Source organism: Cynocephalus volans, chromosome 11 (assembly GCF_027409185.1).
Source record: "Cynocephalus volans isolate mCynVol1 chromosome 11, mCynVol1.pri, whole genome shotgun sequence".
Taxonomy (NCBI): domain Eukaryota; kingdom Metazoa; phylum Chordata; class Mammalia; order Dermoptera; family Cynocephalidae; genus Cynocephalus; species Cynocephalus volans.
The window spans coordinates 22,608,215-22,628,637 of record NC_084470.1 but is presented as its reverse complement, the minus strand read 5'-3'; the positions used below and the strand labels follow the sequence as shown (position 1 = coordinate 22,628,637).

General features: G+C 35.9%; 1 protein-coding gene across 1 annotated transcript in view; it reads right to left on the bottom strand.

Moving 5' to 3' along the window:
- Positions 1-20,423, bottom strand: part of STAG1 (STAG1 cohesin complex component) — a 365,558-nt gene that overhangs the window by 159,222 nt on the left and 185,913 nt on the right. Inside the window, exons 6-7 of the mRNA XM_063115300.1 lie at positions 19,635-19,711; positions 2,927-3,131 (exon numbers count right to left, since the gene is read on the bottom strand). Of these exons, the coding sequence (XP_062971370.1) occupies positions 2,927-3,131; positions 19,635-19,711 (282 nt within the window). The remainder of the gene's footprint in view (positions 1-2,926; positions 3,132-19,634; positions 19,712-20,423) is intronic.

Below are 20,423 nucleotides of genomic sequence, written 5' to 3'. Positions count from 1 at the left end.
AGAGGATTAAATGATACTGCCCATTTTATCTAGTCCCCAAGACTTGTCCTGCAAAGTGAATAAAAATGATTATCTTTTAATCTATGCCTCACACACATACCATATAAAAACAAAGAGGGCAAAGATGAGAACAAAAAACCCTTGAAAAGATGGATAATTACTGCCCAGCCTGGAAGTAAGTTCTCAGCAAGCCCTCTGTGCTTTGCTGAAGGGTAGATGACTGATATGTCTCACATTTTATACAACTGAGACTTGGAAGATATGACCATTAGTGTAGACACATGGGAATGACAGTAATATTTTGAAATAAATTTAGAGAATGACTAGAAAACAGGGTTTATCCTTTGAAACATCAATATAAAAATAATGTTGATCACTTTCTGTTTTTCAGTACCTGATTTTGACAAATAACTTCAAATTTAAATAGGCTACATGATGATATAAAAAGAGTTTAGGTGAAAACAAAATGGCAATCATTAAGCAATTCTAAAAGCTATCATGAACACAGGTAAATCATAGGAAGAAAGACAGTCACTAGGGGGAGGAGGGAGCTATTCAACTCAAAAGAAACAGGAGGAAAGCCAAAATGAAAATATATTTAAAGCATATGTAAAATTAGCAGACATATAAACCAAAGGGATAAATATAGAAGAAATAATACAATAAAAGTTACTGAAAATTAGCCAATATGAAGGATAGCTAAAACAGACCAACATAAACCCTGTAAAATACAGTAATACTTCATTTACATGGCAGTGAAGGACAAATGCAAGTGAATTAATGTACATTGTTCAGCAAATTAAAAGTATGTTTTACAAGTCAAAATATTTTGCATATTTCTATAACACCACACCTCTTCTCTTGTGAGTATGTGGCATATATTTAATTTTGTATATAAAATGCAGACAAATTTCTAAATTAAAGAGAGGCATCTTGCCCCTAAAGAAAAGCTCCAGATTGTTCTCTATCTTGAGATCTGTAAACTAATTCTTTTGCCTTTTTTGTTATGAATTGTCATTTCACAATAGGATCATCAGGGCAGTATCTAAGATTTGCCCTCTATTAATTTGTTGTGTCTCCTGCTCTCTTGGCCTTGGGAAACCAGATAACTAACTTCTCTACTAAGGCAAGTTCATTCATTTTTATGACAGCAACTTTGGCTATTCTGAAGCTATTTCTAATTTATGTTTGTTTTGTTTATTTCAAATCAATAAGTCTCCTATGCACCTGATGACCAGGTAAATGGGCATTACCATACATAGAAAGAAGAAAGTAAGATGAAAAAGAAGTAAAAAAAAAAAAAAAAGAAAAGAAAGAAAAGAAAAAAAGCAAAGAGCAAATGCAGAACATAGGAAAGGTCATGAAATTAGAAAAGAATGTATAATATCTGATAAATTTATGAATAAGAAACAGTATTTTTAGAGTACCTTTTTGAAAAGGATACAACTGGGTATAAGATCTCTTTCTCTTCCTAATAATGAGGAAGAGGACACTCTCAAAACACAAAATAAACTGTTTAATGTATGTCTCTACAAACATTTTTTCAACAATAAATTGTATTTTTATTTTATCTTTTTAAAAATGATAAAATTGGGTAAAATATCTCCCTCTCTTCCTAACAATGGGGAAAAAGAAACTCTCAAAAGAAAATAAACTGTGTTTCATGTTTGTTTGGCAAAGAACAATAACTGAGAGAACAATGGACACTAATACAGATTAACTGTGTCGAGTAAGTAAAAAAAGGGAACTGGAAGAAAAAGAGAAATGGAAAACATGCGAATGACTCCAGATAATATTATTATATTGGCTTTGGGCAACAGGTTAAACCAAAAAAATGACAAAATTTCAAACCAGATGATTGCAATGTGTAGCCCCCAACTCACCAGCATCAACATCACCTAGAAACTTGTTAAACTCTAAGGGTGAGGTCTAGCAATCTGTTTCAACAAGCACTGAGGTGATTCTGATGTGTACTAAAGTTTAAGAACCAATACTTTAAATAAATTAGACAAATGAGAAACTGAAATTCAAATACAAGATAAAATGCAATTAGTAAACCTAAATCTGGCTTTGTCACGGTAATAAGTGGATATAGACAAAGTTACTGCCAGTAAAAATGATATAACTTGAGAATATTTAAAAATATGTTTATATATACAGGTACACACTCTATCATGGATGAAAAAGAGTCATTTTAGGTAAACAGTTAAAGTAGAAAGGGAAAACAGACTAACTGCTAAATTAACAAAATTACCTCATTATAAAGAAAAAAAAAAACAGGAAAAATAAATATACTTGGCTGACAAAGGGCCAGATAATTCTAAGGTGAAGAAAGCAAAAATAAAAACTGCAATCTGGCAGTTCTTCAGATTATTTATAGCCTACCTGAATGAACTGATGTTAGAGATGTTATGTTTAGATATGTTTAAGTTGTTAGAGAACTAGGAATAGGAAGAATGTCTGTTTCCTTACTAGATAAAATTGTTTCAGATATATAAACAAATAAATACTTATGTATATTAACAACGAGCAATAAAGCAACGTAACTAAGTGGGGGAAATACAGTGTGAATTTGGAATTTCAACTATCATTACTTACGTTTTCCAAAGAAAATGGACTAGTGGCCTCTTAAAATTTCTCTGGTTATACAATAAGGATGAAGAAAAATAACTAAACATTCAGATAGACATTTGTTGACATTGGCCAGAAAATTTCAATTTTCATTCTTAAGGATATCAAACGCCAGTTAGCAAAATAGTCATATCTTTTACCTAAACAGATAACACAAACCATTCAGATGAATTTGGGTAAAAATGTAATTTTTCAGAAGCACAGTGGATTAATATTTTATCTAAAGAAAGTTTAATTAGTATAAAACACATTTAATAAAATCAAATTAAAAGGAAATAAAATGTTGTTTACTTACCAGCAAGGGTACTTGTATGCCTAAAAGCTCTGACCTGGGAGTCTGACAAACCAGTCAAAAGTGAGATTACTGTGTCCATCATATATTCATCATAAATTATGCTATACTGACACTGTCGAATCAGGACTCCAATAAATTCACAAAAATTTGAACGAAATTTTTTCCACTGAGGTCCAGGCATGGTAAGAGGATAATCACCACTGTCCTAAAAGAGATTAAAAAAAAAAAAAATATATATATATATATATGTATATATATATACATTAAGTATAACTTATAATAGCTATTAGATCAAAGTATTTTTTCTTCCTACCTAAATAGAAACCCTTTTTCTCAAAGCAGATGTGGACAGAAATAGAAGGTGACTTTCATATGTACATTGATTACTTTATATTTTTTTGTTTTTCATCTACCACAACTGAGTAATTCTTAAAATTTAAAATTACTTTAGAACCAGCATTTACTTCATTGTTCTAAGCCTTTTTTTCAAAATAATAGTTCCAGTTTGTTATATTTGAATTTTAAATGAAATAATTAGAAGTGGAAACATTTTTTTAAAAATTTAAGTTTAAACTAGAAAGGAGACTTTTGGTAAAGAGGGTGGAATAGACATTCCCCAGAGTCACTCGCTCCCACAAATCAACCAAATTACGACTATAAAAAAGCAACAACAGCCAAGCTGAGGCTGCTAGAGAGGAGGAGAGACCTACGGACTACATAAAGGCAGGAGAAGCCACGATGAGAGGAAAAAAACTTGCTCCAACCATTTTGAATCCCAGCCACTTCCAGGCTGGAGCTGCTGAGTACATGGAGCAGGAGATGGCAAAGGCTGCAGCTGTGCCCTTTGGATGAAGTTGCTTAGAGGCAGCAGGGGAGAAGAGGGTCTTGGAGGGCCAGGCCAGCAAGACCACTAATAGGGTTCCTGTGGACCCACACAGGAGTGAGGAGCCACAACAACTGAAAAAAAAGGAGCCACTCAGAGGCCAGCAAGTCATTGCAGGGGACTGGCGCATGGCCCAACCTATGGGAAGTGTTTGGAGCATGGGGTGTGGGGGAGAAGGGCCCACCGGGCGGACATCGGGGCACAGCAAAGACAGCTGATCTGTCCCACAATCAGCGGAGGACCACTCAGAGGAGACTGGCCAGGAATACAGAATTGCATGGGGTGCAGTTTGATGAAATGACTCAGGCCCAAACCAGAGTTTCTACACAACCCAGGTGTACCAGATCACACGAGAGCTGGAAGTACCTATAAAGTCAACCATTAAAATCTGAGCTGCACAAAAAGCCTCCCCTAGGGAATGAGCAGCAAAGCAGCAATTGAGCTCAACCACACAGCTCAAGTACTGGTTCCCAGAGGAAGTTCTCCCATTTTAGAAGAAAGCAAAGGACAACAAATTAGTTCCAGCGCAGAGTTTAAGTGGTGGGAACAGCAAATAGTCCAACACAGAACTGAAAGCAAAAACAAAGTACCCACAACCAGCGACAAAGTTTGATATTAACTAAAGGTCTTATTTCACCAAAGAACACCTATAACACCTAGAAGGATCGGAAGTCCCCTGGGCTACCAAGTCAGAAAGGCGGGAGGGCTGGGGACCTTAGCCATGCCCCCGGACATCTGCAACCAGTCCAGAGGGTGGGGGCCTAAGGCCTCGGCCACACCCCCCAACATGCACAACCAGCCCAGTGATGACCACTGAGCCACCACAGGAAGCGCCCCAGACTCCAGACTCTCCTGAGCCAGGGTGGTGGGGGGCTGAGGGCCTCAGCCACGCCCCCCAACACGTGCTGCCAGCCCAGCAATGATCACCAAGCCACAGAAAGAAGGGCCCCAGGTTCCCAAGCTGGGGTGGTCATGAGTGAGGGCTTTTGCCACACTCCCATGACACCTGCACCCAGCCTGGCAATGACCAAGCCACTGCTGCAAGTCTTCTGGTCTCCCCTGTTGGAATGAGGGGGGTGCCACAGGCCTAAATCCCGCCCCCCCTCCTCCCTTCTTCTTCCATCCCATTTCCTTCCCCTTTCCCCTCTCCCCCCTCAACGGCTCCACAAGATCATAGAATGTAAATAAATAAATAAATAAATAAATAAACTAGAAAGGATATTTACTACTGAATTTAGATCAAAGTAATAATGATACTAATGTCATATAGCATCTTTCAATATTTTAAATTAAGAATTGAATATTTCAAAAGTATAAGCATTTCACTGAGAAGTCTAAAACTAACCTTTCATTCCTGAAACTCCAACCCTGTTTCTTCCAGTTTCACTATGAATTTGATGTTACCTTTATTTTGTAGAGTGGATCTATTAACATTTCTAAGAAAAAAATCTAATGTGTCCTCTTGGTATCACCAAATTGTGTCATCTCGTTTAAAACACGAAACTTAGAGTTCAACCCAACTGATTAGAGGATTCCCTCTCTACTTCAAAATATGTAAGTACCAAAATGCAAATCCACAAAGTAGAGTGGGAAATCCTGTGAACATGGTTATCTGAATATTCTCAATTTGTGGCTTTTTGCCTTTTCTTGAACAAAGTGATGCTAGGAAAACTGTTTAAAAAAAGTGAAGCCTTGAATTCTGTTGCTGTCCTGGGAAAGATAACTAGCGTAATACTCAGAACAGTGAGAGATCCCAAGAGCAAGCAACAGAAAGAGGAGACTAGGAACAGACTGGCACTCACAGACAAAAATCCCAAAAGAAAGTTAATGTTGGTGCTACATGAGTATAATAGGGTTCACTGAGCCTTCAAAAGATCACGAGGAAACTAAAGGGGCTGGTTGAATTTTCCCAGCCTTTGAGACTGGGACTGTGGGGATAGAATATAGAGGACATACAGACTGAAGAGCCAAGATGCTTCCCAAAGTGTAGGTATCTCAGCAGCCTGCCCGCTGTTTCTATTATCACAAAGCCCACTCTATTAGAGCTCCTCTTGCTTTATTCCAACTGAGCCAATTCTGCCATTTAGTGATCGACAAAAACTGGACCTGGGCCCCAAGGAAGCTACAGAGAAAATAAACGAGCTAAACAGGCACCAATAGCAAGCAAGAGGAAAGAAAGGCAGAATAATCTACATAGAAAAACCAGAATAAAAAATAATCATACCTAAGAAGATTCAAATGCAGCACAACAAACAAATAAATAAAACCTCCAAGGAAGTAAAATATTTGATTTTTTTTAAAAAAGATGACCGGTAAGGGGATCTTAACCCTTGACTTGGTGTTGTCAGCACCACGCTCACCCTAGTGAGCTAACCTGCCATCCCTAGACGGGATCCGAACCCTTGGTGTTATCAGCACCACACTTTCCCAAGTGAGCCACGGGCTGGCCCTAAAATATTTGATTTCTTAATTAAACAGTTCAGTTGATGAACTGAAAGAGTGTGAAGAAAAGAGTGTTCATTCATAGGAGATTCACTAGCAGTCTGGAAAATACTGTGTAAGGAATATCTGAGAAAAACGTAATTTGTTAGATGGAGCTTCTGGAAAAGCTTTTTAAAACAGATAAACTAATCTTATATGAACTCTTCACTCTTCTGCCCTCTGTCTCTTCCTCCTTTCACTGTGGAACTCATACATGGTGCTAGATGTTCAGCAGCCATCTTGCAACCATGAAGGAACAAGTATGAGGATAAATAACAGTCAAAGAGAAGGATGAAAAAGTCTAGGTCTTTGACTGCCCTACTGAATATCATTACCAATCATGTACTGCTACTCCCAGATTCTGCATGAGACAAATAAACTCCTGTGAGTTTTAGCCACTATTGGTCTGTTACAGACAAATGCATTCCTACTGTTAGAAAAGAATTCTGAGCAGTGAGGAAAGATAAATTATTCAGTAAATGATCCTAGTACACAACTGGATGTTCATTAGTGGTTTCCACTTACGATATAGAAGAATATAAACAATGAGAATAAGCTGAATCAACAACCAAAAATATCAAACTTTTCCTGAGCTGAAGTAACTTCAATTCCAAAGGATGATAAGCCCTCCAAGAAGAGATAAGGCACACAAACTATCACCCACAGCAGAGCCTGCAAAGAAAAGGCAGCCACCATAAAAGTGCAAAATTAAAAAATCAACTAAAATTTTAACGAAATGTCAAATACTAAGTGTGTGCTAGCTTGTCAATGTGGAATAACAAGGGGAGTTTGCACTCACTAAAAACCATTTTCCGCAAGTTTCAATGGGGTGCTCACAACGAAGCCTGAGGACAGGGCAGGAAAACAGAGACCACCTCTCTTAGTGATAGAAGTCTGTTAGGGGGTAGTCTTCAACTGCTGGGGAAAAGGCATGAAGCCCAGCTCACATTTCCAGACCCTTCTCTCCTATAAATTAGAAGCTTTAACCTAGTGGGGAGAAGGAGTAGCAAACTGAGTTACCAACCCATGGTGTAGTCAAAGACCCACTGCAACTGGGAGAACAGGAGAAGGACGGGACCAAAAAACAAAACAACAACAAAACCCTCTACCTGAGAGAGAAAAGGAGACAAAACATTGTGCTGGGCCCTGAATTCTACAACAATATCAAGCAGAGATCTGCTAGCATTGAGGGACAGAAAACTTCTACTCAAGGCCAACCACAGACATAAGGAAGAGAGGATGGCTGCACAGAAAGAAGGGATAGAAGAAAGCTGAGAAGGCCCCTCAGTAGCTTCAGGCACACAGGTCATGGTTAAGATTTAGGTAGGACTAGGGCAACAGATGCTCCCATCACAGCACCAGGCAACAAGTAACACCAGTCTACCACTAGGGAAGGGGCAAGAATGGGAGCGAGATACCCTCTGTGGCACTGGGGTGGAGACAGCAGAGGTCTCTGAGGGTGTAGCAAAACACTGGGGGGAAAAAAAAACCCTCTGTATCCTAAGCCCAAGGCAACAGCAGCCCACCACTAGAGAAATCTGAAGCTTGTGGTACATTGAAGATGCTGTCAGAAGCAACAGAACATAAACCTAGCTCAATTCCTAACTAGACTGACAATGTATACCACTTTACACCTTTCAAAGAACAATATTTCAAGGAAAAATGTTTTGAAAAAAGAAAACAAAATTTCCTGTATCCACTTCAAAAAATTCCCTTAACTAATGCTAGCTATAAATACTTCTCCTTGCTACACATACTTATACAAGCCATACAAAAAGAACTGTCTGGTTAATGATGGGCAGTGGGGTATTGAAAACTAGCTTCCTTCACAAAGTAGTGTCTTTTCTTCAGGAAAGCTAAGATAACTAAATAATGATAATAATCAAGTAGCCTAAATGCCTCATCCACAACAAATATTTAAAATCTTCGAGAGCAGTCTTATGACGATGTTTTGTACAGGAGTTTATTGAATAAATTAGTGAAAAAGGTAAACCATATCAAATAAGAAACAGGTATAGAAAGGCAGAAAAAAGTTAGAAGTTTAGGGTAGGAAGACTATCAGGCAGAAATCCACAAGAAGGATATAGAGCTCACCGGATGTGAGGGCGATCTGGCTGCGACATCTGTCACCCCATTGATCGCCAGGGTTGATTCGGCTGATCTGGCTGGCTAGGCGGGTGTCCCCTTCCTCCCTCACCGCTCCATGTGTGTCCCTCCCGAAGCTGCGTGCTCGGTCGAAGAGGACGACCTTCCCCGCTAGAGGAGAGGACCGTTCTTCGGTCAAGGGTATACGAGTAGCTGCGCTCCCCTGCTAGAACCTCCAAACAAGCTCTCAAGGATATAGAGCTCACCAAAAAAGTTCTAGTAAAAAAGCAGTTCCTCCAAATATGTTCAAGAAAATATAGGAAAAGAAACCTCTGTGTAGCAAAATGTAACATAAGATAGCTAGCATTTATATGGTATGCACTTTGCACATATATAATCTTGTATAATCCATACATTGTGGTGACTATTGGTACATATAAAGATGAGAGAAACAAGGCCTTAGGAAAAATAAAGAACTTGCTTTAGATCCCAGAGATACAGGGTTCTGGTTCTGAAATTGTACAGCATATGTATTTTCTACTCTACAATGGAACTTCACACAGTTTATCAGAGGAACTTTGGAGGACAGAAGAGCTACCCAGTATTGCCCTTCCAACAGAGGGATACTGGGGTTCTGCTTCCAAATGGAGAGACAAGAAAGTAATGGAAAAGTCTATTTCAAAAGTTTTGGACCCAATTAAGAATTTTTTTTTTAAAAAAGGAAGATGGTGCCAAACTTCAAGAGCCAGCAACAAAAGCTAGAATATTTAGAGCCTCTGACTGAGGTGAGAACAACAATCCCATGACAAGTCCTCAGCAGTTAGAGCCCACGTAACTAGAAGAGATAGAAGGCCTAATCCTTAAGCACTTGAATTCTAACAGTCCCCAAAAATAATCTGTAGAAAATTAAAATAGCAATGAACCGTTATCATATACTTAGGAACTCAATTTGATCACAAACTGTAAGATATCAAAAGAGAGAAAATATTCTCTAAGAGTAAATCCAAGACAATCCAGCTTTTAAGACCAGCTGATGAACAATGATATCCTATTTTTGGTGAAACACTGGCTTTTACTTATCTAATTTAAAACACAGCCTACTCAAAGTCATATACCATGATTGCTTAAAACAGTGATTCACTAAACACTTGTTTGGAAAGCATCCACCCAACCATCTACCCACCCATCCAGTTAAACATTTACTGAACAACAGCTACGCTCCTGGCACTATACCAGGTTCATGGGTACAAAAATGAGCAAAAAAAGACCTTCACTTTCAAAGAATTTCTAGTTTAAACAGAGGAGATGGACATACACAAAGTGAATTAATACAATGATAGGAGCTTTATAAGGGTACATAGTACTAAAGAAAAAATGAGCGTGTGCAAGAAAGAAGCAACAATTACAATACACTGAACTATTATAAAGAGAGAACAGAACTGTGTTTGCAGGAAAGCGGGAGCAGGATAGCGAGAAATTGGTTAATAGACACAAAACAGCTAATAAGGAAAAATAAATTCTATTGATGTACAATTGGGCTAGGCAGTCATAATTAACATTAATTTATTTCGTGTTATCAAATGGCCAGAAGAGAGAAGATCAAATGTCCTTAACACAAAGAAATGATTATGTTTTATAATGATAAATATGCTAATTATCCTGATTTGATATCACACATTGTATACAGGTATTGATATTCAACTCTGTACCTCACAAATATATATAATCAATTACATTTCAGTACCAATTCTCTGCAGATGCAACTGAGCAAGGGAAACGGGACAGCATTATAAGCAATAAAATTAGCAAAGACCTATAAACAAAGGCATGACAATGGGGATGACAGAGCTGCTTTAAGTTTGGCAAGCTAAAACAGAATTTATTATGGTAGTAATAATAAAACCAATTTATTATGGCGGTAACCAGCCAGAGCATAAAGAAGGCTAAGAACACCAAACTTCATTCTGGAGACAGTGAGCGGCCATTGAAAGATTCTGAGCAAATATCTTCAACAAGATGTGAGCTTTAAAAAGACATTTCTGGTTGCAATGTGCTGAAGTCACAAGGTTAAAGGTGAAGGGAAAGGAGCAAGGAGACTTACCACTTTAACAGATCCAAAAACAAGAGAAGGAGGCCACAGAGAGTTTAAACTAAGACAGAACAATAATGACGGAGAAATTGAGAAATATACAAATATCGAAGAAATAAAATCTTCTGATTTAAATGACGATTGGACAAAAATGACTCTTCTGTTTCTGGTTTGGTTGACTGGGTGGGTTTATTTACAACAGGAAACAAAGAAAGAACACTGCCTCTAAGGCCTCATAGGAGAGAAGGCTCAACTCTTTTGTTTAGGGATGCCTAATAAGTCTGTCCTAGTAGAAGAGACCTTCACACTTTAGTTCAAAACAAATGACTGATACAAAATATACTATTCCTAGACTTCAGGACACACTGTCTTCAACATTCAAAACAAATCCAAATGTCAGGAACAGATGGTCAATAGACACTAAAACCATGAAGTGGCAAGTTGTCATTTGTAGGATGTTAACACAGTGCCAAATTATTCAATATGCAAAGGGAAAAGTACTTTTACAAAAAGATGTAACTGTCACCACCTTAAACAACTGATCAATGTCAGCATAACTAATAAGTAGACAATCTGATATTATGAGCTACCTACCATGATACAATATGAAGTACACAGTACAAAATTTCATCTAGGAAATTTTCTTGCAAATAAATGTATAACTTAATCTAATGAAGTCTTTAGACCTAACTTTGAGTTTACAAAATACAGGGTATATAGGAACAAGTTAAATAATACCATGGAGGAAAAAATCAGAAAAAATAAAATGTGAGATATCTTACGAGACAACTAGCTTGGTGTTGTCAAAAAGTTAATGTCATGCAAAAGGGGGAAAAAAATGGAAAAACTGTTTTATATTTTCAAAATGTCCTGAGAACACAACAATCAAATGCAATATGTAAATCAGTGTGCGTAAGCCACACCAGCTTCTTTGTGGTCTCTCAAACACACTAGGTATGCTTCTACTTCAAGGCCTTTACTCTTGTGTTTTCTTCTTTCAGCTATATGCATGGCTTGCTTGATTACCTCCATCAAGTCTTTGCTCAAAGTCACATTCTTAAGAGAGGTGTTCCTGACCAACCTGTTTTAAATGTCCCGTCCCCCTCCCCAGCCTCCCAAAATCTCTTCTCCCTTCTTTGCATAGCATTTAGGACCATTGATCATACTAATATTTTGCCTAGGTATTTTACCTATTTGCATTTCTCCCCTAAATTGAATGTAAATTCCATGAGGGGAGGGATTTTTGCCTGGTATAATCAGTGCCTGTATACTCGATACTTGCGATGTTACAGACATTCAAATAAATAAAATGAATGAATCACCATGAGAATAATACTTTCAAAATGGATCTAAAATAATGGTAAGGTTACCTAAAATATCCCTATAGATTTTTATACTTAATCAATCATAAATTGACAATTTGTGTTTCCTCAGCCACAAACAGAAATGAGACTATACAATGTAAAAGTAGCAATGAGAATGCCAATATCACTCCTTTTAAATATGTCCTGCCCCAAACTGTTATCAATTAGTTAAATGAGGTGCCACCAAATGTCTGCCTTCTACTCTCATCCATGCATGGTAACAAACATTTCATAAAGAGTGGTAAACAATCAATGGACTTTAAGTAAAGAAAAAAAAATATTTTTTTTTAATTTCATGACATTGATTACCTGAGGTAAAGCAACAGAATGGGAAAACAGAGGAGCAAACAGGAAATTTCAGTACAATTAGTATTTCAGTTCTTAAGATAGGGGTGGTAGATTCACATCTTACTCATATGTCACACATACTCTTTTGTATGTATCAAATGACACATAAACCACATCTGTGAACTTACATATCACCAAGATTAGAACAGCTTTCCATTTAAATTTTTCCTGAAAAACTTAGACTGCATAAGAACCATATGTCAGGGGAACAAAGAAAAAGATATGTTACTTGCCCTTGGGATGCTGTAGTGAAAAATATCTTTGCAAAACAAAACTGAGGGGCCTAAATAAAATGTTTCATTAAATATACTGTTTGAACTCTGGTTTATTTGTTCTATTGTGCATTTAGCAAGTAATAATCACAAAGATTAATTATTTAGGTAAATTATTTTGGCTGACTGCCATAACGCAATTAAAGAGAAATTGCTTTTTATTATCAGACCTCTCCTAATTAAACATAAGCTAATTCTTCAGATTCAGGCACAATCTCATACTTCTAAAATATCAGGAAATTGAAATAAAATCCTCAAAAGTTTTAATGGATTCCAAAAGGTCCATAAAGTCATATATATACCAATTGAGAAATAATATAAAAATTATTTTAAAAAAGCAATTTTTTTTTTTTTTTTGTCTTTTTTGAGACCGGCCGCACCTCGCTCAGCCAGTGAGCACACCGGCCATCCCTATATAGGATCACAAACTCGCAGCTGGAGCGCAGCTGCGCTCCCAGCACCGCACTCTCCCGAGTGCGCCACGGGGTCGGCCCTTAAAAAAGCAATTCTACAAGTCAATGTCATAACATTTTTGTAATTTTCAAAGCCCATATCTGACTAATCTTTGTATCTCCAGCATTTATCCAGGACACTGTCTAGTATACTTAGGAGCCCAACAATGTTCTGGGAATGGCTTATTTATTAGCATCAAAGCCAATCTCCTTAGTCTAGTAATACAAGGATATTAACAACCTGCCTTCAGATTCTCTCTCACCAGCTCCATGTCTCATTGTTTTCCCCTATACATCCTAAACTCCATCTTCCCTATGAACTGCTTCCTGGTTTTTCTGATGAACTTCTATTAATCTTTAAAAACATAGTTCTAGGGCTAAATATTTTGTGAAGCCCTCACAACTCAGATAGTTAACTCAGCCTTTGGGTTCTCACTGGGTCTTATGTATTTCTTAACTACTGAAGTTATCTAGGTATTATTGTTATTAGTTTACAAAGCTCTATCCCCATTTAGAACATGAGCTCACTGATTAGAGTTATAACCTTGCTCATTTCTAAATATACAATTCCAAACTAAAAGTTGGGCATATATCAAACATTCAATAAATGTCTATTAAATAAACACAAAAATAAATTCAACCTATATAAAGGTGGAAAAACTAAATAGTTCATTTACTCAACAACTGTTAAAATTATACCATTATAATACATAAAAAAAATACAGAATTAAAACTTGGCTTTATGTAGATAACTTAATAGGTCTTAATAATAATTAACAAATACAAATGTGATTTATTTGTATTGCTATAAAATCAAGTTTCATAGATATGTTTTTTAAATGGATAAAAATCTTGAAATTACCAGTGTGTAATTATAACTTCAATACATAGTTAATCATAACTAATCCAGGTGCAGATTTAATCCCCATTGATACAAATATTACTGTTCAGTCATACTTTGGCTTCATAAGTATTTCATTTAAGCATCTCTCATAATGAGCAGATATCTCAGATAACATATTAAAAAAAAAAAAGATTTAATTCAATCCAAAAAGATTAATCTAGATCAAGGGAGAATAACTGGCCCATTGAAGAAAATATACTATTATAATTCCATAACTCGTTTGATCAGTAATAAGACATTGGTAATAAAAATAGACAGAAATTTATATGACCAAAGGTGTTCAAGTGGAAAGAGCACAACAGTCCTTTGAATACCCTTTTCCCAACCATTTCAGGATTATAAACTTGCAATTATATAATACACAGAATAGGGTAGTGGTGAAGAATTGGGACTTGGAAGCTAGACGGTCTGGGTTCAATTTCTGGCTTGCCATTTACTAGTTGTGTGACTTCAGGCAAGTTTTTAACCCCTTTGTGCCTCAATTTTCTTATATGTGATATGGGGATAATACTACTATAAAAGATCTACCTCATAAAAATGTTGTGAAGATGAAATACACATGCTCCTTGATTTATGATGCAGTTATGTCCCAATAAGTCCAGTAAGTCAAAAATATTAAGTTGAAAATTCATTTAATACCCTGACAAACCCATCATAAAGTAAAAAAATCTAAGTCAAACTATTATAAGTTGGGGACCGTCTGTATGTGTAAAGCACAACAGTGCCTGGCACACAGTAAGTACAAGTATTTGCTATTATTATTCAACATGTTTACTCTTGTTCCAATATTTTGCACTGTAGGTTCATAGTTATATTTCCTTTCTTACACTTTTTCACATTATAAATTGATTGCAATTTCTTGAGTCTTCATGAGTTTTTCCTTAATTATCCCTTTGTCTTTTGGCACTTCTCATTTCCATATCTGCTCCATTTCTTTAATATTCTGTTTACCTTCCTCATCTTGGAGCCGTCTCAAAAGTGAAGTGTAAAACACAAATGGAATGGTAAATTTCAGAATTTCTATTTCTATTTATTTATTTAAAAATAAGAAGTTGTTGCTTATGTTTAATATATAAAATAAGCCTGGTATGCCCTCACTGGGTCCATTTCAGATTGTTTTATGTCACAAATGGTATGTGGGGTATCCCAAAGAAAGAGTAGGAGAAGTTCAATACTCAAAGGGGTTGAGAGGAGAAACGGCATTCCTCACTGCTTTGCTCACTTACTGTAAGTTACATATGAGCAATTCAAAGATTTTATGGTTTGCACAATCTTTAAGCTCCTCACGGGATGAAAAAGGTACCAAGCACAGATTTCTGGAGAAAACAGAAACAAAAACAAAAACCTAACTTTGTAATCAGAAGTGAATAGAAAGAAATGTGGTGGCAAAGAAACTTTTTGCACAAGCTCTTCTTAGACCACCATAAAATTTAAAGCCATGACAATATAAAAGAGATATGATAATAAACTGAACTTGAAAAAGTCAAATCATTAAGGTGACTATTAAAAACAGGATATAGACCCATTACCAATATTAGAACCTTGTCTAAAAAGATGTTGAGTCTTGCGAAATTAGCCTGTAATATTTGAAACCATCATGCAATCACAGTATTTAAATCAGGATATTTTAAAATATTATTTGTCTTCTTTATCTGTCTTTTAAAGATTACTGTTACATAAATAATCTGTTAACAGAAGTATGCACATTTAGTTCTATAAATAAATGTACATAGGCTGCAAACTACACTTTCATGCAAAAAATAAGGACTATACACTCAATATTCTGATTACCAAGGAGGGGAATATTTTCATTTATTTATTATTATTTATAAGACGTTTAGGAAATAGACTTAGTTCACAACTAAAAAGTCTGAAATAATCACCAGGCAGTTACTTCTTAAGCCTTCTTCTCACAAGATAAGAACTCAACCTAGCCCTTTGAGGAGTGTGGGGAAGAAGGAGAAGAGAGAATAACTTTATATATCAAATTAGCTTTATCACAGATTTTCACTATTAGAAATATAGGCTGAAAAATGCTTTATTGATGAGATGTATGATTGAAAAAATTTAGAGACTTTAATTTGGAAATGGAGATAATTTCAGCATTCGTCTACCATATCTGTAATATTTCCTTTACATTTTCTGTTTTTATACTATTTAACCATTTTTATACTCATTAAATGCTCAAATAAATGCTTAACTAAATGCTAAAATGGACAGATAAAAAGTTCTACTTAAGTTTAAATAAATCAGAGAAGAACACATGATTAGAAATGAGAACAGAAAAAAGCTACAGTATAAGTTGTAATATTTGTAGGAGAGCACAATATGCAAAATCTTACAATTCATAACTATGAGCAACACGATGCAAAATAACAGACAAGAATTAAAGGCACAAAATAAATATGTTAATTGTGTTGTGTTAAAAGTTTCTCTACATAGAGGTCACACTTAAGTAAATGAAAACTATGCCTACTGACCTTGGAGAAACACATCTAAGAGTTTATGTATCAAGATTAATTCTAGTAATACTACATTTTGCTTTAGCTCCCAATGGCTGTCTCCAACAAGAACTACGTGCATCTACTGACTATGAAGAACCACAGACTGCTCTAAGAATTAATTTATTTCTAAATTAGGTTGACCTTATCATTACAGAACACTTCTGGCTATGTGCAGGTTTGTAGGCTTTAAAGAAAGGTTATCTATTAACAAACTTTATAATCTTTGTAATGAAGAACAGGAGCTCAAGTATACTTCTTGGGGAATAACAGTATTTAGCAGTATCTTTCTAAAGTGACTGAAGACAAAATGAATAGTCTTAGAAGATATCTAATAAATAATCCTGATTTAAATTAGTACATTCTTACCATAATCAAACTATGTTACTTGTACTATGAAACAGGAAAAGAATCAAAATGGTGCTTTTAAAAGTTTTTGATTAGGCCACTCAGCTCAAATATTGAAAGAAAAAATATTCAGGAATATGAAATACATGCCTTTTGAATAATTCAACCTGCTAAGTAACTCATCACTTTTGGTAAGTGTACTACTCCTTCAATATACACTAAATATTTGACAATATTCACAGGAATATTTTTTAAGGCATATCACGACCTTCATTTCCTTGAATTTATCATCTTCCTCTAGTTATTTAAAATCTTACTACAAAAGTAATGACTTCTTGTTATTGTGCATTGTCACAGTGTACTCATTTCTGTTTTCCCCTTACTCTACTCTCATACGTGAAGAGTTTTAATAACTTAATTCTTGGCTTTCTTCTTTTTACTTCCTTTAAGCCAATAGCTCCCAAACTTTAGTGTACATTAGAATCACCTTGTGAACTTTTAAAAATCCCTATACCCAGGTCACATACCAAATTAAATGAGAATGTGTGGGGATGTGGGAGAGTGCCAGGCACCAGTATTTTTTAATGATCCCCAGGTGATAATAATGTGCAGCAAAGTTTGGGAACTACTATCTTAAACTTTTAATAATCTTTCCATTAAGTGTTAGTGTTCTAAAGGTCCAAGATGCATACTACTTTTTAATCTGTAATATGAATCACCTGTGTAAACCTGGCATGGCAGAGTCACTCTAGTAGCTGATGAGTGAACGTACCACTAATACCTTAATCTGGCTTTATCATTTTCTATTTACCACATATAAACTCTTGCAGTAACAACAACAGCAAAATTATTTTTTAGTGAAAAGTAACCCCAAGGAAATGTTTCAGAATCTAGAAGTTTTTGAACTTCAGATGGTGTAGGGAAAATATAGGAAAATGGTCAGGGCCCCCAGATGTTTAGAATCTTGCCAAGTATTTGATGTAAATATGCACGTGTGCCCAGGTGTTCCTTGGCTACTGTCTGACATAGATGTGTGTGGGCACCCAGGTGTCCCTTGGTTATGGACTTAAGTATAAAGGATGAGTGGCTCAGATCCATGGTGCTCCCTGTTCCCGGTGGGGCCACAGGGAGGCCGCCACCACCACTGCTGCCACTGAATCTCCTGTAAGCTGCTGCCATCGCTGCTGCTGCTGCTTAAGAAGCTGAGGACTGAGCTCATGTCATCTGCCAATGGCTCCCGGGATCTTTTCCCAATTATCTAGCATGGACCTGTGTGTGAGAGGTCTGGTAACCCAGCCAGGTGTGTGAGGGGTCTAGTGACCCAGCTGTACAACGGGTTTGAAGGGTCTGTGGGCCCTAACCCCAAACCCTGACAATACAAATGGAAAACTTAGTGTAACTAAAATAATGAAACATTTTAGCTTTAGTTATGAACTGCCTAGCCATACAACTGGCATAGTCACTTAGCAATACAGTTGACAATGTCAGCAGGAGTCCGACAATAACCCCAACCAGACAACTAGCGTAGCTATGGCTGTAGCAAGACAGATGGTAATATAGTACATATACCTTACACTACATTACATCCCAACAGAATTTGGGGCAGCCCGCTGCAATCAAAACATTAGTGTTTATCCCCAGCATCACACAGATATTCACACTGGGAAAAACAAAAACTGAATAACCTCATGTTAGCTGAGGCCAGGTTTTGCCACCAACTAAACTGAAAAGAGTCCTTTGGAATTTCAGAAATTTTTGGATTACAGAATTAAAGATAAGGGGTTGTGGACATATATATGCACAGGTCACAATGTAAGGTTTCCCCCTACCTCCCATGGAATGTGACTAAAATAGTATAAGAGCCACTGGCAGAATGTTTCTTTAAAAAACCAGATGTAAAATGTTTTTGCTGTGTGCTGCTAGAGTAAAAGTGAACACCTGATGATAAAGACATACATTATGATACGTATATTTGAGTGTGTTTGTTTTACCATGTTTTTATTACCTTTTTCAACTGAAAATTAATAACAATAATGAAAAGTCTGAGCACCATCCCCCCCAAATGAGCAGACCTAGAAGAAAGAAAACCAATCTTTTACTATTGAAGGCAAGAAAAAAGAACACCTACCAGATAACAGAAATCTTATTTAAATCAAAAAGCAGAAAGTTTAAATGGGAATTAGTGGTGGCCTAAACTATGAGATAAATTCAGTTCACTATGAATACAATATAGAAATAAAACAAAATATTTCAGCAGTTACAATCTGAACTGCTTTTTCAAGTGTAAAACTGCTTGAAAGAATATTTCAGTGAAAATGAAAAAGGTGATTGAAAAAATGTGTTTCCAATTAGAATACTGTCAAGTAACATGTCCCAATAAAAGCTTAAGTTACACACACACACACACACACACACGCACGCACGCACACATATGGGAGGTGGGAGGGGAGTGAAATTCCATGTAAAATAATTTTGACAAATTGTGGGTTAAGGTGAAGCAGGTTTTTCTCCAGCAGGATTTCTAAGAGCTTTAAATAAGAAAATGTGCTCTCATAATCTCTAAGAAAGGTATAATGTGCAGCTGTGCTCAAACTTCTTTGACCTCCAAATCCTATTTTCCTTTAAAGCATTAATGTGACTAGCATTCCACAGAACAAAAAACTGTTGGAGATGCATTTATAGATTTGGGAGTTTGAGACAGTCTTCAAGAACGAATGTCAAGAATCAACTTCTACCGCATACTACTAATATCCTTAATGGTCACCAGTCATTATTCAATGCTATGAGGGTACTTCAATACAATGTAATCAAATCTTCAAAGATTATTAATTTTGGAATTAATAGCATGGATTATCATATAAATAAAAAATAGCATATCTACTCTCATTTGAAACACCAAATCAAAACAAAACGAAATAATAAACATATTCACCATTTAAAAGTATAAATAGGCAATTTGTATAAATATTGGAATGCTATACCTCATCAAATTCTTCAGTCATTTTTCTGATGATTTCTGCATTCTGCATATTTCGAAACATCTCTATTCTCACAGTACCTGTGGAACAACAAATTTTACAGTTAATCTTTTTCTATCCTATGCTAGACATTAAATTTAATCTGACCACTGTTTGAAAAGTTATATAAAACTTTTTGGGTTTCTGTTTCCTCTCAAACCCTAATACCATCTATTTTAAAGAAACCTGTTCAGAAACTTCAAAGTTATTTAGACATTTTAAAAAACTGAATATCCCATGAGTTAGATAAGTATGAAGAAAACACTCAGAGGAGTGTTGAGGAAGGAGAAGACAAAGACATAAAACATTGAATTTATATTATAGGGAGGGCCCTAGAGATTGACTTAAATGTGCACTGCAGCTATCCAAACATATACCTGGATGCTGTCTTAAAAATATCCAAGTATACAGAATACATCTCTCTTATGGCTTTTTCTGATATTCTTTATCGTCAGAAGACTCTTCTATGAACTGAAAAATGTCCCTTGATTTAATAACACATTTCAGTGAAATCTGTTTCATAAAAAGTTGCTCAGTAACTTCTACATAATTACCAATAATCAAAGAAAAAACCCTCTCTCAACTCATTCTTTCATACTAGTTTTATCTTAGGTAGTTTATTTTTACCTCGAAAATGGTTATGTAAATTTTATTACTCTTATACTGAGTATTAAAAAAAAGTGGTTTATATCGTTATTTGCATTGAAATCAAATAAATTAAAGAAACTGAAATAAAGTTCAAAATCAACCTTG